We start from the raw sequence: 23,260 nt of genomic DNA, 5'->3' as shown, positions 1-23,260 counted from the left end.
CTTTTTATTTTCTTTATTTTTAATTTTTTCTTTCCTTTCTCTTCCCCTCAATCCGTTTCTATTCGCTCCGCGCCGTCTCCGCCGGTTCCCGTTATTTGGGGGCCGGACGCACGGTGCCGCAGACACCGAGCGGCGGCTCGGGGCCCACCGCAGCCCGGCGGCACATTTGGAGGCCTCGCACTCCCCGTCCCCGGGGAATCCCGGAGCTCCCGCCCCGGCCGTGCCCAGGCCCCTCGGCGGCCACGATTGCCGCAGCCCCGGGGGACGCCCGGTGCCGGGCTGCGGAGCCCAGCTGCGGCGTCGGGGGGCACGGAGCCCTCGCGGTGTCCTTCGCCGGGGATTGAGCTCTCGGGGATGCTGGGCTCCCGGCAATTGGATTAACAGCTAATTTATTTATTTTTAATCCACCGTCACTACAACCGCTTCGATTTGAGGGGATTCAGTGCGCGGCGAAGAGGGGTCCCGCTCGCAGCCCGTCCTGCGGGCAGCGGCAGGAGGTGAAGCAGCGCCGGGTCCCCGCTTTCCCACGGGTTTTGCCCCGCCGCAGGGAGCTCCAAACGGAGCCGTGGGTGGGGGGCAGCTGCCCGGGACCCCCGGCCCGGAGGCCCCGGCCGGGCTCGGTGCGAGCCGCTCGGGGCGGGCACGGGGCTGCGTTCGCCTCGGGGCTGGCAGAGGCCGCGCCGGGCCCCGGGCTTTCAGCGGGGACCAACGCGAGGTCTCGGGGAGGCGGCGGGGGTGTCTCCGGCGGCACCGGGAAGCCTCCGTTACCGGCCACCGGCCCGGAGCTGCCGGGCGGAGCCGCCACCGGGGGAAGGAGCGGAGCGGCCCCGAGCCCCCCGACCCGAAACCGGGCAGCCGGGGGGGCAGAGCCGGGCCGGGGCTCACTTCTCGCCTTATTCCCTCCACCCCGGAGCGCTTCGCCGCCGCTGCAGCCCGGCCCGGGGGGGTGGGGTGCGGCTGGACCCGGCCCTGCCGCCGCTCCCCCCGCGTTCCCGGGGCCGGGCAGCGGCCGCCGAGGGGCTCTTTGTTTGCCCACCGCTCTCACGGGCCGGGAGGGCAGGAAATTGCGTGCGTGCCGGGCAGCCGGCTTAAAACCGCTGCTTCTCTCCCCGCGCCTCCCCCGCGCCGCCGCCGCCGCCGCCGCCGCCGCGGGGCCGGGGATGCGCAGCGCAGAGCGGCGGCGCGGGGGAGGGCCGGGCCGGAGCAGCAGCGCCCGTCCTCCCGCCGCCACCCCGCCCGCTTCCTCCGCAGCTCCCTCCCCGCCGCCTCCCCTTCCCCTCCGTGCCCCCCAGCCGCCCCCCTCCCGGTGTTGATTTCCCCGCACGCGGACCGGCGGCCGGTGCCCGGCGCGGCGCGGCCCCGCCGCCTCCGCCGCCGCCTCCGTCGCCGCCCCCCCCCCCGCCGCCGCCGCCGCCGGTCCTCGGCGGGGCCGAGCCGGGAGCTCCATGGGCGGGCAGCGCGGCGCCGGGGGGAGCCGGAGCGCCTGAAGTTTGCCCGGAGCGAGGTGCCGCGGGAGGTGGAGCTGGGGGAGGCCGCGGGGGGGGGGGGACACCCGGGGGGCGGCGGGGGGGGGGCTGTCAAAGTTTGTAACTCCCGTTCGGCCCCGGAGCACCCCCCCGTGGGGTGCCCTGCCGGGGGTGGGGGGCACCCCGCCGTCCCCGTCTCCGTGCCCCCCCGGAGCGGGGAGGGGGCGAGCTTTAAATGCCAGCCCCGGGGCCGGCTCCGCCGCCCGCAGGCGGGAGGGCGACGGCTGCCGGCGGGCCGCGGCCATGGGGGCGAGCGGGGCGCCGAGCCCCCGGCTCTGCCAGGGCGCCGAGCCCCGGGGGGGCCGGGAGGGGCGGGGAGGGGCAGGGGTCTGGGGAGGGGGGGCTGCCCTCCCCCCGCCTAGTCTTGCCTCCTCTCTCCCTCTCTCCGTCTCTCTCTCTCCCTCCTGATGTTTGATCCCGCCGCGGCGCCCGCAGGGATGAGCGATGGAGGGGCCGAGCCTGGCAGGAGCCCCGTGCTGCTGGCCGAGCCCGGAGCCGCCGGCCGGGCCCGGGAGAAGGCACCGACCCGGGCGGAGCTGGAGAACGCGCTGCGCGGCGGCGGCGGCTTCAAGGACATCCCGGGAACGTCGGCGGTCAGCCCCGGCTCCTCCAAGGAGTGCGCCCCGGACACCGAGAGCCCGTCGGGACCCGGCGAGGCGGACTACTGCCGCCGCATCCTGGTGCGAGGTACGGCCCCGGCCCCGGTTCCCCCCGGCAGCGCTTCCCCGCTCCTGCCCGCGGCTCCGGCTGCCAGCGGCGGGCGGCGCGCACCCGCCCGGCCCCGCTCCCGGTGCTCCCGGTGCGGCCCCGCCGCCGGCCGGCCACGGGCTCCGGCCTCCCGGCCCCGTCGCCGCTGCCACCGGTTCGGCTCCGCGCGGCGGGCACGGGGCCGCTCTCCCCGCGGTCCCGGGAGCGGGGCCGGGGGCGCAGCAGGGCTCTGCCCGGCCGGGGCGGGGGTGCAGCGGGGGTCCACGACCCCTGCCCGGCCGTGCCCCGCTCGGGGGACGCGCACGCAGCGGGAGAAGGGCGAGCGGAGCAGCTTCGCTTTTAAACCGGTGTCGCAGGAGAAAAGCGTCACGGAGCGGCGGCGAGTTAGGGGCTATTTCTTTTTTTTTTTTTTTTTTTCCCCTCTTTATAATATCACTCGCCCGGCTGGGGCGCGCGGTGGGCTCGGCTCGGCTCGGCTCCGCTCGGCTCGGCTCTGCCCTGCCCGGGTAGCGGGCAGCGGGCGGCGGGCAGCGGGCAGCCGAGCATCCCTCCCCGCCGCCGGCCCGCGGCTCCCGGCACCGGCCGGGCTGGAGGCGAACCCCGAAAGTTTGGGGCTCCGGGGCCCGGCGGCCCCGTGCTCCCGGCCGGCAGCGCCGCGTCCTCCCGGGCTGCGGGCACCGCGACCCCGCCGCGGGAGCCGGGGCTCGGAGGCCGCTGGGCGAGCAGGGCCGGGGCCGCCCGGGCTCTGCCCCGGTCCCTTCCCCGGTCCCTTCCCCAGCGCTCGGGGCGCGGCGGCAGCCGGAGCCCCGATCCCGGCACGGCCGCGTTCCCCTCCCGGCTCTAGCCGGGTCTCCGCTGGCTCCCAGGAGCGGGCCCGGCTCGGCGCGGCTCGGCGCGGCTCGGCTCGAGCAGCCGTGGCCCGGCGGAGGCTCGGTGGCGCTTGGCGGCCGTGAGCCGCGGATGCTCCACGGGACGCGCCCGGGCTGCAGGGAGCCGCGCTCGGGGCTCGCCGCGCAGCGAGGCCCTTCCCGCGTGTCGCGATAGGCGCCTGTCGGGAGACCTCTCCCGGGGCAGCCCGAGCCCTCCCCGGCGGCCCCGGTTCCCCGGGTGGGGGCGGGTGGGAGCCCGGGGCCGGTGGCTGCGGGACGCGCCCGGGGCACCCCCGGTTGGCCGCCGAGGCCGGCGGAGGTCAGGCCGGGGTCAGGCCCGGCTCTGCCCGGGCTCGGCCGCGGTCCCGGCGGGGCCGGGCTGGGAGCGGCCCGGAGGCGGCCAGGGGCTCGGGGGGGTGCCCCCCGTTCTCCCCGGCCCCGGTTCTCCCCGGGCAGCGGCCGGTCGCACCATCTTGCTGCAGCCGCCATGGCGCGGACAAAATGGTGGCGGGGAGGAAGGGCGCAAACCGGCGGAGTTCAGCGGGCAGCGAGCGGGGCCCTGGCGGGGAGCCCCCGGCCCTGAGGAACGGCCCCGGGGGCACCTGCAGTGGCGGGGCCGGCCTGGGACCCGCTCCCGGTGAAGGGCTCGGTGCCAAGCACCGGGCAGCGCCAGGGAAGCCGCTCGGCGTTGATTTCCCAGAAAGTGATTTTGTTTTCCCCGCTGCTCCAGCTCCCTCCCGGTGTTTTATTTCCCCCACACCAAGGATGGATCGCGGCGGGGTGGGCCCGGGCCCGCTGTCCCCCACCTCGCCCCCATCCTCCAGCCGTGTCCCCAGGCCTGGGCGGGGGGCTCCCAGCTGCGCTCCGCTGTTTCAGGGCTGGGCACGGAGGGGCTGCAATGTCCTGGGGGAACGGGGCCGCATCTCCACGTGTGCTGCTCCCAGCACCGGCCCCGCTCCCGACCTGGGGGCCCACGTTCACCCTGGCTGGGGGCCGTGCACACCGGGAGCCCCGGCGGCTCGGCCAGGCTGAGCCCATGCACCGGGACCTGCGCCGTACCGGAGCCAGCGGCCGCCGCTGTGCCAACGGGTGCGGCTGCCCGGGGTGCTCCCCGCTTCTCCCGTTCTCCTCTTCCTGGGGCATAGGGGGGCTGCAGCAGCCCCATGCCCGTACTGGGGGCTGGCGAGGTGCTGTGAGCCCCAGGGGTGTCCCGGCAGCTGTGTCAGTGCACGTGGGTGTGCGCGGTGTGAGCTGGTGTGTACCGGGGGAGCGCCCCGCACGCCCGCTGTGTGTGCGGTGTCCCCGAGCCTGGGTCTGGCTCCGCTGTGTTGCAGTGCGTGATGTGTCCCTTATGTGCCGGGGGAGCCCATGTGTGATGCGCTGCACAGCGTGTGCTTGCTGTAAAATCGGTTTGCCAGCGCCGAGGTCAGCTGCCCAAAGCTGCTGCCTGCTCTCCGTTCCCTCCTGCTGCCGGCCCTGTCTGGCTGTAGGGCCTCATCGTGTTTAGCTGCCAAGGCAGAGGACCAGTCCCTTTGGCACCAGCCCTCTTTCCAGGGATTTCAGTCCCAAATTTTGTCTTGGATGTGCTGCCATCAGCGTTCCCGGTCCCCAAAAACAGACCGACTCACTACAACCGCACCAGGGAGGCTGCAAAGCTGCCGTGGCAGGACCTGGGGGCTGTTTGGGGTCTGTAATCCCCTAATGGGATTTCTGCCCTTCCTGGCACCGGGGGCTGGCTGCAGGCCCCCCAGACCTGTGGGGATGGGCACCTCACAGCCCTGCTGTGAGCGCTGCAGGGCTGGGGCACGGGGCCCTGCCGAGCTGGCGCGGCGTGCTGCGGCTCTGCACGCATCACACCCAGCCCGCTCCCCCTCCCCGCACCCAGCTGGCGGGGGAAATAACAATTAATAATACCGCTAATAATGCCAGCAGGGCCGTGTGGAGCGGCGAGGGCGGAGGGGCACATTGTTGCAGCTGCGGCTGGGCAGCGTGGAGGTCTCTGCTGGCTGCTCCTTGCTTACAGCCCCGGCTGTTGTTGTGCTGGGGGACCTCGGCGTGGCTGCGGAGTGCGGACGTGGTCTGGGTGCCATCCCAGCCAACGCTCTGCCCCTTGCAAAACGGTTCCCAGACCGGTGTCCTAATCCTGCTGGAGATACCCTGGGGCAGAGGGCACCTTCCCCGCCTGGCCAGAGGCCAGCACAGGCTCCTTGCCTCCCCCAGACCGTCTTTCCCCACCGGCCCTCCCCATGCGCTCTGTGGTCCCAGCGCCTCCTGCAGTGCCGTGCTCCATCCCGGATCGGGCTCTGGCCGCCGGGATGGTGCCGCTGCCACGCACCACGGCTTGATGGTAGGAAAACAGCTTCAGGACTCGGGTACACCTCTCCCAAGCCCGTGCTTGCTCCCTGCTCCCGTCGTCCCCATGCCAGCTCCATCGCCCCCTCCCTGTCTCCTCCTCCCTGTTTCCCCCTTCCTGCCCCAGCAGCTTTATAATCCTTTCACGCCTGAGTCAGCCAGAAAGAGAAAGCAACTTACCTCCAGCCGGGGCTGCTGGAGCCCTTGGGTCCCGCGGGGCCGGGGAGCCCTGAAGCCAGGGGCTGGGAAGCGGGCTGCCTGCAGAGGCCTCGCCGTGGTTTCTGTGAGTGTTTTTTACCCTGCACGTTGCAGGAAAGGCGCTTGGCAGAACCGGGGGCTTTGCGGCCAGGCTTTGCTTCAACGTGGCTCTACCAGTGTTGCTGGTGATTAGCGCTGTGCCCGTGGTGTTTAAGGAAAGGCAGCGCAAAGGACGGCAAGCACGAGGGGTTTGTGCTCTGGGAGTGCTGGTGGAACCTAGCAGGGAGTTTGCAGGGGCAATTTTTAATTCTGGTGCTGTACCCAGCACCCAGACCCCTCGGTAGGTAGCAGGGCAAGCACCCTGTCAGTGCAAAGTAATGCTGGGGCTCCTTGGGACGGGCTGCAGGCAGCATCCTGCAGCATGGAAGGGGCTGGTGCGGGTAATGTGGGAGCCAAATCCCCGTGTTTCCCCGAGGAAGGCTTTGGGCAGCAGCAGTCCCAGCCTGGTGCAATCTGCAGCCTCCGCAGCAGGGCAGCTGGGAACACCCCCAGCTGCAAAGCCGCTGCAGGTCTCGTTGCTCTCCACGTGCAACAGTTTTATTCTTAACAAAAGCCTCCTTTCCCTTGGAGTATTTGAACGCAGCCCTGAGACCCCCAGTTGCTCCAGTGTGTCTGGTCTTGGTGGTTTTGCCCCATGGTAAAGCATTCAGGAGGTGCAGGCGCTGCACACCCGGGGGGGCCGGGCACGCTGGGGCTGGCACCGCTCGGTGGTGCCGTGCCGTTTTGGTCCCAGCCATGTCCCACCAGCACCCCCCCAGCCCGTCCTCCGGGGCGCGGGAGCATCCCGAGGCACACAGCACATCCAGAAGGGGCTCAATGAGAGAGAACTGCCCCAGAAGTGGGGGCTGCTGACTTGTAATGAGAGTATTCCTGCAGTGAGAATACCTTTATAAAAAGGGAATTTAAACAGGGATTTTTCCCCCCAATATTCTAAAGGCAGGACATAAACAAAAAATGAAATTTCTTTTTAATTAAAATTCTGTTTAACTTGAACTCTTTCTTGGTATACAACTCTCTTCTGCTTCTAGCTTTCAGAAACTATTTTATCTGTGACCAAACGCTTCGTTTTCCTTAAGGAGTTTTTTGGTTTCTATTTTTCATTTTGAAAAAAAAAAATCCCCGTTTTTATGAAGAACTGTTAACACTCCCTGCAGATTTATAAATTCGTAGCATTTGGGCCGGAGGGGACAATTGAACTATGCGGTGTCACCTCTCCTAGCCGCAGCTCGGACGATTTCTCAGAGTTACTCCTGCGTTGAACCCAGGAACAAAACCTCCCCCCGGCCCTCGTTGTGCAGCCTTATTTAAGGAAGATTTTCCTCCCCCTGTAGCGGGTGCTTCGGACCAGTTCCCCCAGACCCCTTTCCCCCCAGCCAGGCTTTTTCCCCCTGCGGAGGCTCCCCCCTGACGGCCCCTCTCCCCGTTCCCCCTAGATGCCAAAGGGACGATTCGGGAGATCGTCCTCCCCAAGGGCCTGGACCTGGACCGGCCCAAGCGGACGCGGACGTCCTTCACGGCGGAGCAGCTCTACCGCCTGGAGCTGGAGTTCCAGCGCTGCCAGTACGTGGTGGGCCGCGAGCGGACCGAGCTAGCGCGGCAGCTCAACCTCTCCGAGACGCAGGTAAGGGGCCAGCCGCTGTCCCGCTGCCATCCCCGGCTCCCCTGGGCCTCCCCGGGGACGTGGGGAGGGGGAAGGTGGGCGCAGGGGAGGGGGAGAGCTGTCCCGGTGCAGAGCCTGCGGCTGACCCCAGCCCACAGCTCCAGCCCCCAAGGAGGGGCTCGGTGCGTGCCGGGGTGGCCGGGTGCTCGCTCGTGTTTCGGTGTGGAGCTGGGAGAAGTGTGCGAGGTGCTGTGTGCGAGGTGCTGTGTGCGAGGTGCCCTCACACTATTACTTTTTGAGCCAAGGAGCGGTCAGTTTGCCCGTTAAGGGGGGGCCAAGCACCCATGTGGGGTCTGCAGGGAGCATCCCTGGTGCCGTGGTGCTGCCCCAAAACTCTCAGTGCTGCCCCAAAACGCTCACGGCAGCGCCCGCGGCACAGCGTGGTCGGGCAGGAGCGCCCGGTGCTGCCGGGAGCAGGCTGCATGCGGGCTGTCCAGGTCTGCTGTGTGGTGGTTAACCCACACCGTAAATCCAGTACATGCACGCACCCTGCCCCAGCACAGCTCTGCTGAGGTCTGCGGGGCGCGGGGAGAGCTGCGCTGGGCTGCGCGGTCCGGGCGAGCGGAGGTGGAGGAGTTTGTGCCGTGCTCTGGGGGCTGTGGTGACGTCTGCTAAGCAGGAGTGTGTCTGCTGGGGTTGCAGTGGTTTCGGTTTGAAAACTAATGCAAATATAATAACAATAAATTTAATGAAGACGCCGGTGCCAAACAGCACAGCTGGGAACTACCAAAATAACTCCGTCTGCTCCGTCTGGCCAGTAAGGCACGTTTGGAGACAGCTACAAGTTCTCCCACATTCAGATTGGAAATAATCTCAATTTTTCCCAAAGTCTCACAGAACAAAACCTCCCTCGCTGCCAGCAGCCCGGCCCCTGGCTTCAGGCTCCTGCTGCGTGCCGTGCTGGGGGTCTGGCTGCGGGGAGACCCCCACGGCATCCCCCTTCTGGCCACTGCGCTGCCCTGCGAGGGGAGCAGGGAGGAGCAGAGCCCCTCACACAACCCCAACACCCCCTCGCTCTGCTGGCGGCAGGGAGCAGGTTTCTGACTGCGGGACACATCCCAGGAGGTGCTGGTGGCACGGCTGAGCGCGGTGAGGAGCGAAGCACCCCGGGTCCTGCGCTCGGGGTCTGCTCCCCGCGGTGCCAGCCCTGGGGACGCAGCCGGTGCCAGCAGCACGGCGCTGGCGGGACCGTGCTGGGGACGAGCAGGGGAGGGCAGCGGGGCTGGGCGGGCGCTGGCTGCCGCAGCCCGGGGCTGGCAGGAGGGGAGGCGCAGCCTTTGTGTCAGGGCCCAGCGTCTGGTTGTTTGGTGCCTCGGTGCTGCGTTCGTCGCTCGGTGAGAAAATTCACACCCTGTAGGCCACGGCTGTCTCTTCTCCTCTTCTCTTCTCCTTCCCGCATCCTCTTTTCCCCATCGCTCTCCTCCATCTCTGTCTTCTTGAATCCCCTTCTGTGCTTTTCACGGCGTTTCTTCCCCTGCAGCCAGTTCCCAGCGGCAGCTCTGTGCCCCCCGCCGTCCCCCCCCGGCCCCGCTCTCGTTGGCGAGGTGGGGGCCCCTGGGTCGGCGCTGCGGGCTCTCTGCACACCCAGGCGTTGCTGTCTGCGTCGGGGAAGGTTTTGTGGCAGGAGCTTGGTGATGCCCCCCTGGCTGGGGGACGTGTCTGTGCTACACGGCCCACGCACCACGCTTCCCCCCCTGAGATGTGGCCCAGAGCTGGGGGTTCAGCACCAGCCACTCCTGTCCCACGGGGCTGCCCTGTGCCCGTTGCCTCAGACAGGGAAAATCCAATTTTTGCAATAATTACTGCATTTCTCATACTTCGGGTGGTTTCCGTCCCAGTGAGCTATCCAGCTCCCAGGACCCGGGGCAGTCCGTGGGGTAACTGCTCCATCCGATGTTTTGTGCAGTTTCCAGCCACCAGCATCCTGTGGCTCGCTCTTGGTCGAATTTGGCATTGTGCTGGCGACTGGGACCGTGGGGCAGATCCTTTGCGCTCCCTCCTTGAATTACACCTCGAATTGCACCCGTGGCGGGACCCCCCCACGTCCCCCCATGCACACAGGGCCAGCACTGCCCGGGTGGGCTCTGCCCCTGCCAGCAGTCGGGGAAGGAAGGATCCAACCCTGCGAAAGGAGAGGGCGCAGGCAGCGTGACGAGGTGGGAAGGGACACGGTGGCATCGCAGCTGGCGGGCCGCAGCCAGGCTGCCCCTCGCTGTGGCCCCCGAGGGATCCTGACTCAGAAAAAATGCATCTTTGGGGTCCTGTTTTACTTCCCTGGCATCTGGTCCTGCTTTTTGGTGGTCCTGGAGGAAGGAAGCAACTGCAGCGCGTTGCAGGGAAGCCGGAGCATCTCACCTCTGTTTTGGGCAGCTGGGATCCTCTGGGTTTCTCCTCTCTGGCCCCAGCCCCAGAGAGGGGGGATTGCCCAGGGTAGGGGCTCACCGAGGATGGGGAAGCACCCAGGACACAGCCACCGGTGTCTCCCCTTGCTCCAGGCTACCTTGCACCCCCCTGTGCCTTGTCCCCGTGTCCGTCTGCTGGGCTGGGCCGGCTCTGCCTTCCCCAGGGGAGTTGGGGGACTGCTGGGCACCGGGCGAGGGCTGGGGGGCACCTCCAGGCAGGAGGCCCAGTGCCTGCTCTGCCTGCCGGGTGCTGCGCTGGCCCCAGCCCAGTGCCGTTTGCGTTCTTTCTTTCTAATTAATCCGTGGAAATGGCAGTTTAGTGCTAAGCGAGTTTAATTAGCCCGGAGAGTGCTTCCATTAGCTTGTAAAGCAGCGGCTTGGAAATGCATCCCTGCCCGCTGGGACGTCCTGGTGGGCTCCCTCGTCCCCACTGGGACATCCCGGTGGGCTCCCATGTCCCATCTTGGCATGGGGACATCCCCGTGGGCTCCCTCATCCCGTCTCAGCATGGGGACATCCCGGTGGGTTCCCTCATCCTGTCTTGGCACGGGGACATCCCGGTGGGCTCTCTCATCCCATCTCATCCCGGGGCGGTGCACGGGGGCTGCCCGAGTCCCCCCAGCAGCAGCCCCTCTCCCCGCACCAGGCTGTCTCCAGGCAGCGCATCCCTACCCCCAGGCGTTAGGGCAAGGTGCCCCTTCTTAGTGTCGTTACGGGATGGAAAAGCCAAGCGGCGAGGCGGCGGCGAGGCAGAACGACCCCGGGGGGATGTCGCGGGGAGGATAATTCCTGCAAATCCCCAGGCGGGAGGCGAGGAGGGGTGGGCTGGCTGGGGGGATTTGCCTGGGCCAGGAGGCTTTGCTTTCTGGGTCAGGAGTTCAATGCCAGGCTCAGGTTCAAGTGACCCCGCTGCCTTTGCCAGCTCTTCCTATGTCATGGGAGTGAGGACAGAGGTGGCACACGTCCACCCCGGGTCCCTTTTGCGTGCGGGGCACCCGGGATGCCCGAGGGGCTGAGGACCGGGCTTGCTGTGCCGGATGCTCTCCGTGCGGTGCCCAGCTCCAAGCCCGCTCCCTCCTCCAAACGCAGGAGCCCCCTTGGGGGATGGGGGTGGCCATGGGGGGCGAGGCCATGTCCTGGAGCACTGCTGGCGGGCCTCGGACCGTGCACCTCCTGGGAGACCTCGGTGAGCTTTTGGGCTCCCGTGTAGCATCTGGACACCCCCTGTAGAGCGATGGTGGGGCACGGAGAGGAGAGGTCCCAGCACCACGCTGTGTGCCTCGCAGCGGGTCCGGCTGGCAGAGCCTGCTCAGGATAGGGTCCTGGGCCATCCTCAGCCCCACAGCCCGACCCCCGAGCATCCTCCGTGGGGGGGGGGGGGGGTACCCCCTGCACAAGGCTTCCAGGACTTTTCCCCCTGACTCCGAGCAAAACAGACGTGAGAAAGCAGCGGAGCCAGGGGAGGGGCAGGCAGGTCTATTTATAGCACGACAATTAAGATGACGCTGTTAAAAATTAATCGCACCTCCAGTCATTAACAACTATCGGCCCCTGCATCGAGAGAACAACGAAACAACGGTCTGTTGGCCTCCTGCGTGGAGAACCACGGGAAAGCTGTGGTCCGGAGGGGGTGAGAGCCATCCAGAGCCTCAGGTGGGATCCGTGGGTCAGAGCCGTCCCAAAGTGTAAGGGGCAGGTAGGGCCACCAGGCTGGGCCTCGTGCCATGGGGCAGAGCACTCGTCGTCCTTGGAGTCTCTGCAGTCCTCAGCATGTGGGAAGATAAATTTCCAAAGCTTTGTTGGAAATCCCTTTTCCCGACCATGCAGAATAGATAGTTGTCAGAGCCAAGTACGTTCTTTCCTGAGGAGGCATCCATCCATCCATCCACCCATCCATCCTCCCGTCCATCCTCCCACCCATCCACCACCCAAAATTCACCTATTTTTGGAGTTTTTGTGAGACAGCTGCTCTAGAGATGGTTTAGGGGGTAATCCAAAAGGCTTGGGTGCTCCTATAGTCCCCCAAACTCAGCTGGCACTAAGCAAAATGGTCAATGTAAATAAAGGTGGAAAATTTAGCTGAGGTTCGTATCATTAGGCACTTCCAATTGCAAGTGGAAGATAATCCCAGAGTTTGTGATTGAAGGTTGTGGTTCTGAAATGTAAGAGGGCGCTGGGTGTTCTCTGAACAAGCTCCACTGATCGCAGTGGGTGCAATTATGGGGAAGGAGTTTCCTAAAAGTGCCACTTTCTGATGGAAAGCAGTTCTGATGGGAGTTTCGGGGGCTGGCTCTGATGCCACCCCATTTTCTGGTGCCGCTGGCGCAGGGAACCCCAGCCCTGCAGCCCGAACCCCGGTGCTGCCTGGGGCTCCCACCACACAGTTCCCTGCCCACCTCCAGGTCTGTCTCCTCCCCAAGACCACTTTTTGGATCCCCGAGGCTTTTTATAGATGGGGAAAAACATCCCACAGCCTTGCCGGAGCCTCAGAGGAGATCTGAGGTCGTCCCCACCCGGTTTCGGCACTCACTGGCTGGGTGCCCCCTGCGAGAGGCGGCGGGGCCGGGTGGAGGAGGGCGCTGCTCCCACCCCGCTGTGCCCAGCCCCGTCTCGCACAGCCCTGCCGGGGCGTTATAGCATCCTGCGATGCTCTTGGCAGGCTGGAATGGTCCTGAGCTGCAGGGCACAGGGAGGCTGAGGGCTGGTGTCTGCCTTCAGCCCGGCAGCAGTGCTGGGGCAGAGTGGGGCTCGGAGCACGGCGTGGTGGGGAGGGCTCCTGGTGCTTATTGCAGACGCGCTCTGTCGTGCGTCGTAGGCACAGCCATGGCCCGGAGCACGTCCATCCTGGGCATTTCGGAGGGCTCGGTGTGGGTGCTGCACCCTGGCACCCTCGGGGCTGGGGGTGGGTGCTCAGCGCCGGCTCCCATCACCGTCGGGGCTGGCGAGAAGGCAGCGTCTGCGTGGCCACCGCGCGGTTACAAAACCTCTTGGGCAGGCAGCCCGCCGGCTTACGCAACGCGCGGGGGCTCTGCCGGCTGTGGTGCGAGGAGGAGGAGGAAGAGGAGGAGGAAGGGCAGCCGGGTGCGCTGGGAGCTGGGACTGCGGCAGGCTGCCTCCCACCTTCCCCGCACCACGGTGGGCGCAGCGGCGGGGAGCTAATCCCGGGCGGATCCCAGCACCGGTGGGGAAATGGCCTCGTTTGGCGCTGCGAAGCGCCCGGCTGCCCGGCGCGACGGAGGCGCACGGCGCGGAGCGCGTCACAGCACCGGGGTCACTGCCGGGGCCGGGCTGTTAAATAACAAACGGCGTTAAAAAAGAACAGGCGAGCCCCCCGCCCTGCCCACGCCTGGCCCCGCGTCCCCCACGTGGCGAGGCCCGAGGGCGCCAGCGCCAGGGGATGGGGAGCTCCAGACCGTGGGGCGTGGAGGTGCCGATGGGCTGGGGAGGTTCGGTGCCTTCCCAACGGGGAGCCTGGGGAAGGGCAGGGCGGCCGGGGGGAGATGGCGAAGGTGAGCGTGCGCGCCTGCACGAGTGTGTGCGCGCCGGCACGGCTTAGTGAGCAGGGCTGAGGGCACGGGACCTGGGTGGGCAGCGGCGGCGGCTTCGGGCTCTGCTCGGCTCCTCCAGTGAACTGTGACCACACGGAGAAATGTCGTGCCGCTGCTCAGCCTCCTGCCAGTGCCACGCGTTTGCTGGGTGCCCTGTGACATGAAAAATAGGTGTGCAGAGAGGAGGGCAGTGCCCAGGGGCCGTATCCGGCTAGGTGGGGACTGGCGTGGGGAGGGAAATCTTGTGGGACCTTTCGCAGGGCCTGGGGCAGCGATGGGCGAGCGGAGCAGGGGGACTGCAGCCAAAATGCTTCGTTGGGCTCTGGGATGCTCCAAATGCCCCAGGGCGATGCGGGCTCCTGCCCTGCAATGTGGGCTCCCTCCCCACAATTTGGGCTCCCTCCCCACAATTTGAGCTCCCTCCCCACGATGTCTGCTCCCTCCCCGCCCCAGCCACGGGCTCCCTCCACCTTTCCACCCCGGAGCGGCACGGGGAGCTTGGCCTGCCGGCTGGGGGCCTTAATCGGGGTTAATCATTTGGAAATCGTTTCTTTTGTAGCTGAGAGGTGTCGGGCGGAGGGCAGGGATCCGAGCAGGGTCCCGGCAGCCGCTCCCAGCACTGCAGCCCCGGCTCAGCCACAGAAGGAGGTGGCGGGGGGCAAAGGCTTTGGGGACCAACTCCCCCCCTGCAGAGCTCGTGTGGGCTGCTGCTCCTGGTGCCCCGCGCTGCCCGCAGCCGTGTGAGAGCCGTGCTCATGGCACAGGGCCCCGTGCCCGTTCTTGATGCTGCAGCAGCGCGGGGTCAGCCAGGAGGAGCCTGCCCAGGGCTGCCCGCACGTGCTGCAGCCGCTGCTCTGTGCAGCAGCATCCCCGCTGCCCGGCCTTGTTCCCCCGGGGGCCGTGCCCCCGGCCCTGCTTCTCCCCTCGGGGGAGACGTGGCCCCGCGGCTGGCTGCGAGCAGGATGCTGCCGAGGGCGCGAGCGTGCGCACGTGGTGCTGCCCGTGCCAGCGCACACGTGTGGGCAGGAGCGCGCGTGGATCAGAGCACGCGCGTGTGCGCAGTGTGTGGGCGCGTGGGGCCGTGCCAGAAGGCAGCCGCTGCGCACAGCTCCCTGCAGGGGACCCGTGGGGGGGCTGCTGGTGCCTTCCTCCTGCCCCAGCCCCCCCAGTCCCCTGGTGGTTTTGCGCACCCCAAATCCTGGCTGCCCCTTGGGCGGCTTTTCCACTGGCGGTGCAGAGAAGCGGGTGCAGTGACTGTTTGGTTTGGGGGATGCTTTAAAGCACTCGGTGTTGCTGGCACGTGCTGGCGAAGTCTCTCATGTAGAATCTTCCCACCCAGATGCGGGCACTTGCGCCTTGCGGGGCAGCCTGAGCATGGGGAGAGCCCATGTGTGTCCGTCCCACTGCTTGGCAGGCGGACAGACGGACAGAGTGACTTCTCGGAGCATCCCCACAGCAGAGCCCTGGGAAGCTCTGGTGCTCGGTGACATTTTGAGTCGTTTTCCCAGTGCAGGGGAGCAGGTGGCACCGAGCACGCGGCTCTGCTGCTCGGCTGCCAAGTGGGGAGCCGGGGGGGGCAGTCGGAGACATCACTGCTGTGATGTATGGGGGGCACAGGGGGGCTGGTGGAGCTCAGCCCGGCCTCGGAGGTGGGCTGGAGGGGGACGGGGGACAGGGGGACAGGGGGAGAGTGTTCGGCAGCAGCTTTGCTCAGAGGGGAAGGGAATCGGCCACTCTCCACCTCCCCATGGCACTGCCCCATTAGGCTCACCCCACTCCTCCCAGTGACCCTTTTCCCCCATCAGAGCAGGATGGAGGCAGGAATCCAGCCTCCTGCAGTCTGGGGAATCTTTAATTCCTCTCCCTGCACCCCCCGTGCACTGCAGGATGCTGGGAGGGGGGGCAGCCCCAGCACAGGGTGCAGCGCGAGGGGGCCCACGGAGAAACCATGAGACAACGTGGGGGCAGCCGGGGGGTCCCGTGGGGCCTCTGGCAGTGAGCTCGCAGGGGACGAACCCTTCCCCATGTGAGGGAAGCCTCGTGCAGGGAAATGCCCAGCAGCTGGGTGCTCGGGGCTGTGCCCCTGCCAGTCCGGCTGCTCTGGCACAGGGCAGGCACTGGGGGGGGGGGTGCATTTAAAGTAAAGCAAACAAAAATATTAATATATTAAATTAATATGTTAAACTAACTAATAAAATAAAATGAAACCATTAAATTGAATTAAATTAAGCCGGCTGCCCAAGCCCCGCAGACGCGGGGAGCCCACATGCTGCCTCCGGCGCCGCACGTCCCAGCTCCCAGGCGCGCGGTTTCGGGGCTGGCTGTGACCCTGGGGACCTCCCGCAGCGGCAGGAGCTGCTTGGGAGGGGAGGGAATTGCAGCCCTGCTTTCACGCGGCGCTCAGCGCTCCTCCTGCACTTCCCTTACCCTTCTCCTGGGAGCGGCTGTGCTCGTTCTGGTGCAGGCAGGGGTGGGAAGCGCATGCCCGCGTCCCAGCTGGGCACCCTTGGACCTGGCCGTGTGGCGCGGTAACTGCCTGTGTCCCCAGCACCGGGACTCCTCCGAACGCTCACAGATTTGTAAGCCTCAGCCCGTGCCTGTCCTCACACCTGCAGCACCACGCCGAGAGCTCTTGCCGGGCTTCTTGTGAGCCGTATCCCCTCGGGCTCACCTCTGTGCCGCCTGCCTCCTCCGTGCCGGCACCCCGGGGGGCAGGAGGCGGCTTTTTGCCGGGACAAAATGAAGGCGCTGCCTCTGGATAAGACCTTGGCAAAGCTCTGGCTGCGGTGAGAACCATACGAGAGGGGAGGTGGGGACGGATACTGCTGGAAGACGAAGGGCTGGAGGGGAATTACTCATGCACTCGTCGAGGACCGGGTCTGGCTGAGCTTATTTACATCTCCGGCGAGAGGGACGCAGCCCTTGATCGTAATGGAGGATGAAAAGGACATGGATCTACTAATTAGCAACAAGCTGGATATGAACTTTAGCCATGAGGGCAAATGTGATCCTGCTCGTCGGGTACGGCACCCGTGCAGACAGGAGGAGCCCCTGCCGGGCAGGGGGTGCGAGGACGAGGAGCGCAGCGCTGGGCTGGGGCGCAGGGCGCAGAGGGCAGCGGTGCAGGTGCTGACCCAGCCCCGACCTGGAAACCCCACTTGGTGCCTCCTGGTTCTCGTCTTAGGAAAAATACCGATGAGGGGACCCCGTCCTCCTCGCCTGCCCCCACTGTGCTGCTGTGGGTGCGCTGCACCGGCCTCGTCACCTGGGGCTTGCTCGTCCCACGTGCAGGACACGCTGGTGCCTTTTGTCCTTCTCGGCGCGTGGTGATGGGGCTGTGCCTCCACTCAGGTGCTTGCTCCAAAGTCCCTCAGCACGGTAATGCCCTGCCCGGGCTGGTGCTGCTCAGCACGGCATCCCACCCTGCTGGGATCCGGGGTACTTTGCAATGCAATGAGCTCCTCAGGGGCTGTCCGTGCCTCGGTTTCCCTTTGCACCAAAAGCTGATGGGTCTGTGAGACCCCCCCCGGCACTCCAGGGCACGGGGAGGTGATGTGCTCAGACTGGGAGAGCACGGACAGGGGTGAAAACTGGTGCTGGGGATGTGGGGCTGAAGGAAACAGATTGGGCTGGGCTCGAAGCACATGGGCTGGAGCTGCGCGTTTCTGCCTGGCTGCTGTCCCCGAGCAGCCCCCGGAGCAGCAGCAGGACCCGTGCTGGCCTGGGAACTGTTCTCCCCGGTCCTCTTCTCACAGCGCTGCTGCTGGGCATCCCAAGGAGGACCAGGTTAATCTGGTGGCTCACTGCCCCCTCCCCGGAGAACGGGGCCGCCCTGGGGAGTGCCCACCAGAAGAGCTGGGGGCTGCTAACCCCGTGGTGGGATGCTGTGCCCCAGGATGCAGGGCGGTGGAGGTGTGTGGCCTGTCCTGCTCACTGATGTGGAGGGAGGGATGGGGGCAGTGAGAAGGGGACATCAGCTCTGGGGACCCCAGTGGCAAGGAGGGACCCGGGGCCCCTTGGGATGGAGGTGAGCGGTCATGCAGGGCCCCCCCCTTGGGAATGGGTGTGGGCAGGACGTGGGCTGGCGATGGCGCGTGGTCCAGCAGGCTCAGGTGCTGGATGTTGGTCCTGGTGTCCCTGCTCCTCCCCGAGCAGCCCCAGCCCGCGGCCGGCTTCGCGCAGACATCTGCGTTGTTATTCCCCCGGAAAGGGGCCGGGGGCTGCGACCTCCTCCAGCCCACGGTCCATTAGCTCTGCACTGTGGGTCTATTGTGCCGGGGGACGCGTGAGGGCTGTGCCGCTCGGTGGCCGTCCTGGGGCGATGCTGCAGTGGCCCCAAGGGTGGCAGCCCCTCCTGCCAGGCGCTAACACGAATGTCTTCCCACCCGTCTCCTTCCCTCACCTGCCTCTGCCTGTCCGTCTGTCCCTCCTTCCCCTCTCTGTCTCTTTCTGCCTCTCCTACCCCTCTGCTCTGCCAGGGAGGGACAGAAGCGTGGCGATGCCACCAGGTTAGGGGTGCCGGGGCAGCCCCGACCCGCAGGCTGAGCCCTGAGCCGGCCCCAGCACGTAGGGTGGCCGTGGGACAAGGGACATGCGGGGCAGAGGGCTGGGGGCCCGTCCCACCCGGGCACTCAGGTGCTCGAGCTCCAGTTTTGGAGTTCCTGCGGGCCGGAGGATGGATGGAGGGGCTGGAGCAGGGATGCTCGAGGCAGCTTGGGGAGGGGATGCCTGCCCCGTTCCCCGCGGCTTCACGCCTGGAAGCGGCTCTGCCTTCAGATGTTCAGGGCCACCGGAGCCGTGCTGTGCCCGAAGGTGACCCCAGCACCGTAGCATGGCCGGGGACACTCCTGCTGCTTGGGCAGGACGGCAGAGCCGCAGCTGGGGTTTAGGGGCGCCACAGGGGATGCCCAGTGCCCGTAGCTCAGCTGCCCCAGGAGAGCACCCATGGGCACGGGCAGCACCATGGGAAGCAGGCCCTGGCCCCGCTTCCCCCTCGCAGGCACAGAACTTTGCTGTTTCAGAGCTTTGCTGTTTCAGAAATTTGCTGTTTCTCTGGAAATGGCAGCGGGCTGGGCTCCCCGCAGCCCCTCTGCGGGGGCACGGGGCTCGGGCGTTTGTTTTAACACGTCTGTCTCTCTCGCATCTCTCACTCTCTCCTGGTTCTTGTCTCTCTGTCCCTGCCCTCCCCGTGCTGTCTTTCTGTCCGTGCCTTTCTGTCCCCCCCTGCCCCGTCCCCCCGCTCCCCTCCCCAGGTCAAGGTCTGGTTCCAGAACCGGCGCACCAAGCAGAAGAAGGACCAGAGCAGGGACTCTGAGAAACGCTCCACCTCCACCTCCGAGTCCTTCGCCACCTGCAACATCCTCCGGCTGCTGGAGCAAGGCCGGCTCCTCTCCGTCCCGGCCCCCCCCAGCCTCCTGTCCCCCACCTCCCACCCCGTCGGGAGTCCTGCGGGCAGCGGGTCCGGCGTGGCCACCCCGGGAACCACCTCACCGGGGCTGGGCGGCCGCAGCAGCCCCCCCGGCACCGGAGCCTTCAGCCTGCAGGTCCCTGCCCTCGCCGCCTCCTCCTCCTCATCCTCCTCCTCCTCTTCCTCGGCCAGGCTGCCCGCGGCCCCGCTGTGCTTCGGGGCGCCGCTGCTGGGCAGCCTGCACGACCTCCCGAGCGCTTACGGACTGGGCAGTTCCGCTTTTGAGCCTTACACGCGGCTGGAAAGGAAAGACAATTCTATACCCAGCAAGAAGCCGAGCCCTTAAGTGAAAACGAGTGTCAAAAGGCGTCCTGCCCCCCCTCCGTCCCCACGCACCCTGCGCCCCACACGGGGCTTGTTTCGCGAGTGGGGTTTGAAAGACTTTACCAAATGGCCGGGTGCTGTGCGTGTGTGTGTGCGTGCACGCCCGGCCCCCTCCCTAGGAACTAAGATCCCACCGAGGACTACACCGCCCACCTCCTCTCGCTAGGGCTGACGCCGAGCCTGGTCACCGCTGCCTGGGTTCCCGGGTGTCCCGTGTCACCGGCACCGCCGCGTCCCCTTCCCACGCTGCTGGATCCACCGGGGCCACCTCCCCTTCCAGGTACCCCCGGGCAGGGCTTGCAGGACGATGCTGTGGTCTCTGCTGTGGGAGAGGAGCAGCCCCCGGGGGTGGGCAGGGGGTGCCGATGCCCTGTGGACATCTCCTGCTGTTTGCTCACGTCCCACGGAGCGGCACGGGTGAAACCACAGAGCCCTGATCCCTGCGGGCTGTCACCCGAAGTGCTGGGGTCACCATGTCCCTGGGGATGGGGACAGGCGGGAGGGCAACCCGAAAGGGAGAGCGCAGGGCAGGACCAGGCCGTGTCTCTGCCTGTTCTTGGACAAGCATCTGGGCCTCAGTTTCCCTACCTGCAAAGGGCTTTGAGCGCTGGCTGAGGTTCTCTTGAAGCGTCCCGGTGGCCATAGGGTCCCGGTGCCAGTCCTCCCACTGCTGGGCAGGAGCAGGGCTCAGCCCCGGCAGTGGTGGGGACGGCAGCTTACTGCTGGGCAGGACTCAGCCTGTGCGCGGTGCTGGGGCTGCTCCTGGGCGGCATCGTGTGGGCAGGATCCTTGCCTGGCACCTCCTGGGCAGGATGCTCCAGTGGCATCCCCTTGGCAGGACACCCTGCAGAGGCACTGCCCTGGCGGGACGCCCGGCAGCGGCATTATTCCCCATCAGGATGCCCTGCAGTGACATTATTCCCAGCAGGATGCCCTGCAGTGGCATTATTCCCAGCAGGATGCCCTGCAGTGGCATTATTCCCAGCAGGATTCCCTGCAGTGACATTATTCCCAGCAGGATGCCCTGCAGTGGCATTATTCCCATCAGGACGCCCTGCAGTGGCATTATTCCCAGCAGGATGCCCTGCAGTAGCATTATTCCCCATCAGGATGCCCTGCAGTGGCATTATTCCCAGCAGGACGCCCGGCAGTGGCATTATTCCCCATCAGGATTCCCTGCAGTGGCATTATTCCCAGCAGGATGCTCTGCAGTGGCATTATTCCCTGGCAGAATGCCCTGCAGTGACATTATTCCCAGCAGGATGCCCTGCAGTGGCATTATTCCCCATCAGGACGCCCTACAGTGGCATTATTCCCTGGCAGAATGCCCTGCAGTGGCATTATTCCCAGCAGGACGCCCTGCAGTGGCATTATTCCCAGCAGGATGCCCTGCAGTGGCATTATTCCCCATCAGGATTCCCTACAGTGGCATTATTCCCAGCAGGACGCCCTGCAGTGGCATTATTCCCCATCAGGATGCCCTGCAGTGGCATTATTCCCAGCGGGATGCCCTGCAGTGGCATTATTCCCCATCAGGATTCCCTACAGTGGCATTATTCCCATCAGGATGCCCTGCAGTGGCATTATTCCCAGCAGGATGCCCTGCAGTGGCATTATTCCCCATCAGGATTCCCTACAGTGGCATTATTCCCAGCAGGATGCCCTGCAGTGGCATTATTCCCCATCAGGACGCCCTGCAGTGGCATTATTCCCCATCAGGATTCCCTACAGTGGCATTATTCCCATCAGGATGCCCTGCAGTGGCATTATTCCCCATCAGGATGCCCTGCAGTGGCATTATTCCCCATCAGGATTCCCTACAGTGGCATTATTCCCATCAGGATGCCCTGCAGTGGCATTATTCCCAGCAGGATGCCCTGCAGTGGCATTATTCCCCATCAGGATTCCCTACAGTGGCATTATTCCCAGCAGGATGCCCTGCAGTGGCATTATTCCCCATCAGGATGCCCTGCAGTGACATTATTCCCAGCAGGACGCCCTGCAGTGGCATTATTCCCAGCAGGATGCCCTGCAGTGGCATTATTCCCAGCAGGACGCCCTGCAGTGGCATTATTCCCCATCAGGATGCCCTGCAGTGGCATTATTCCCAGCAGGACGCCCTGCAGTGACATTATTCCCAGCAGGACGCCCTGCAGTGGCATTATTCCCAGCAGGATGCCCTGCAGTGGCATTATTCCCCATCAGGACGCCCTGCAGTGGCATTATTCCCCATCAGGACGCCCTGCAGTGGCATTATTCCCAGCAGGACGCCCTGCAGTGGCATTATTCCCCATCAGGATGCCCTGCAGTGGCATTATTCCCAGCAGGACGCCCTGCAGTGGCATTATTCCCAGCAGGATGCCCTGCAGTGACATTATTCCCAGCAGGACGCCCTGCAGTGGCATTATTCCCAGCAGGACGCCCTGCAGTGACATTATTCCCAGCAGGACGCCCTGCAGTGGCATTATTCCCAGCAGGACGCCCTGCAGTGGCATTATTCCCCATCAGGATGCCCTGCAGTGGCATTATTCCCAGCAGGACGCCCTGCAGTGGCATTATTCCCTGGCAGAATGCCCTGCAGTGACATTATTCCCTGGCAGAATGCCCTGCAGTGGCATTATTCCCAGCAGGACGCCCTGCAGTGACATTATTCCCTGGCAGAATGCCCTGCAGTGACATTATTCCCTGGCAGAATGCCCTGCAGTGGCATTATTCCCAGCAGGATGCCCTGCAGTGGCATTATTCCCAGCAGGACGCCCTGCAGTGACATTATTCCCAGCAGGACGCCCTGCAGTGGCATTATTCCCAGCAGGATGCCCTGCAGTGGCATTATTCCCCATCAGGACGCCCTGCAGTGACATTATTCCCAGCAGGACGCCCTGCAGTGGCATTATTCCCCATCAGGATGCCCTGCAGTGGCATTATTCCCAGCAGGACGCCCTGCAGTGGCATTATTCCCCATCAGGATGCCCTGCAGTGGCATTATTCCCAGCAGGACGCCCTGCAGTGGCATTATTCCCAGCAGGACGCCCTGCAGAGTGCTCCCGGCTCACCCCGTGGACGGGGCTGTGCGTTTGGGTGCAGAGGCTTCCTGGGGAGCCCATGGCAAAACCCCGCGGGCTGCTCTGCTCTGCAGGGGTTGCAGTGACCAAACCACTCACACCCAACGTCTGCTGCGGGTGGGGGAAGATTCTCACATTCTCTTTTTTTCAACAGAACTGAAGTGTTTGGGGAAGAGAGGCAGAAAGAAGTTCAGAATAACACCAGAAACCTCCTAGCAAAGGTCCCTGCCCGGGGTAAAGCAAATCCCTGAGGGTGTGCACTGCAGGCAGACGTGGGACCCCGCGTCCTCCGCTGCCCGTGCAGCTCGGTGCCGGGTGCAGGAACCCCAGGCAGCAGCGCCCGAGCCTGCCCCTGCTGCGGGAGGACGCGGCCCCAGTCACAGTGCGGGGAAATATTTAAAATAAATGATTTTATGGAAAGGTCCCAGTGACTATTTTTCCTTTAAATCAAGCGTTTCTATGGCACAGCAGTTGTCGATCACTCACGCCTGGAGCACTTTATGGGAGCTGCCCAGGAGGGGTCCGCGCCCAGAGCGTAGGTGGGGAAACTGAGGCAGGACAGGGGGCTGGCAGGAGGCAGGGACAGAGTCGGGGGCATGGTGGATGTTCCCTCCTCCTGCTCGGCTCAGACCACAGCTCACTGCCCCGCCGGGGCTGCAGGCAGATGTCCTTGTCCCCAAGTGTGGCACGTGCTCGCGGTGGCCCCGGTGCCCGCTCCTGCTCCCCGTCCTCCCTCCCCTCCCGTCCGCACCAGCACCGGCTGCCGCGCTCCAAACATCGACGTCGCGATGCTGTGTTTGACTGAGGTTTTGGATGTCGGCAGGACGAGGACCTTCCCCCCTCCCCACGTCACTTAATTTATATTTATATCGCCGTTCTTCATCCTCCCCGGTCTGCAGACTCGGTATTTCAGAGCGAGCGGGGGCGAGCAGCGTGCGGCAGGCTGGCAGCGGGCTGGCGCTGGGTCCCGCAGGCAGGACCTGCTGACAGATCCGGGGCTTGCCCGGTTTTGCTTCTCCCTCTTCCCCAAGCAGCCACCTCCCCGGGGGAGCTGTGCCACCAGCATTTCCCGAGGGTTTCAGCC

General features: G+C 65.7%; 1 protein-coding gene across 1 annotated transcript; it reads left to right on the top strand.

Moving 5' to 3' along the window:
- The first annotated feature begins 1,963 nt into the window (after positions 1 to 1,963).
- On the top strand, positions 1,964 to 19,076 carry VAX2 (ventral anterior homeobox 2). Its single transcript, XM_035571777.1, has 3 exons — positions 1,964 to 2,213; positions 7,147 to 7,334; positions 18,576 to 19,076. Exons 1-3 carry the CDS (start codon positions 1,964 to 1,966, stop codon positions 19,074 to 19,076), a joined length of 939 nt encoding a protein of 312 aa, XP_035427670.1.
- Positions 19,077 to 23,260: the final 4,184 nt, after the last annotated feature.

The sequence above is a fragment of the Cygnus atratus genome, chromosome 4, assembly GCF_013377495.2.
Source record: "Cygnus atratus isolate AKBS03 ecotype Queensland, Australia chromosome 4, CAtr_DNAZoo_HiC_assembly, whole genome shotgun sequence".
Lineage (NCBI taxonomy): Eukaryota > Metazoa > Chordata > Aves > Anseriformes > Anatidae > Cygnus > Cygnus atratus.
This window is presented reverse-complemented; position numbering and strand designations above follow the sequence as displayed.

Excerpts from the sequence above, each read along its gene's own strand:
- VAX2 (XM_035571777.1), top strand. The coding sequence starts at position 1,964 with ATGAGCGATGGAGGGGCCGAGCCTGGCAGGAGCCCCGTGCTGCTGGCC. Across the intron at positions 2,214-7,146 it reads CCGCCGCATCCTGGTGCGAG|ATGCCAAAGGGACGATTCGG; the intron begins GTACGGCCCCGG and ends CGTTCCCCCTAG. Across the intron at positions 7,335-18,575 it reads TCAACCTCTCCGAGACGCAG|GTCAAGGTCTGGTTCCAGAA; the intron begins GTAAGGGGCCAG and ends TCCCCTCCCCAG.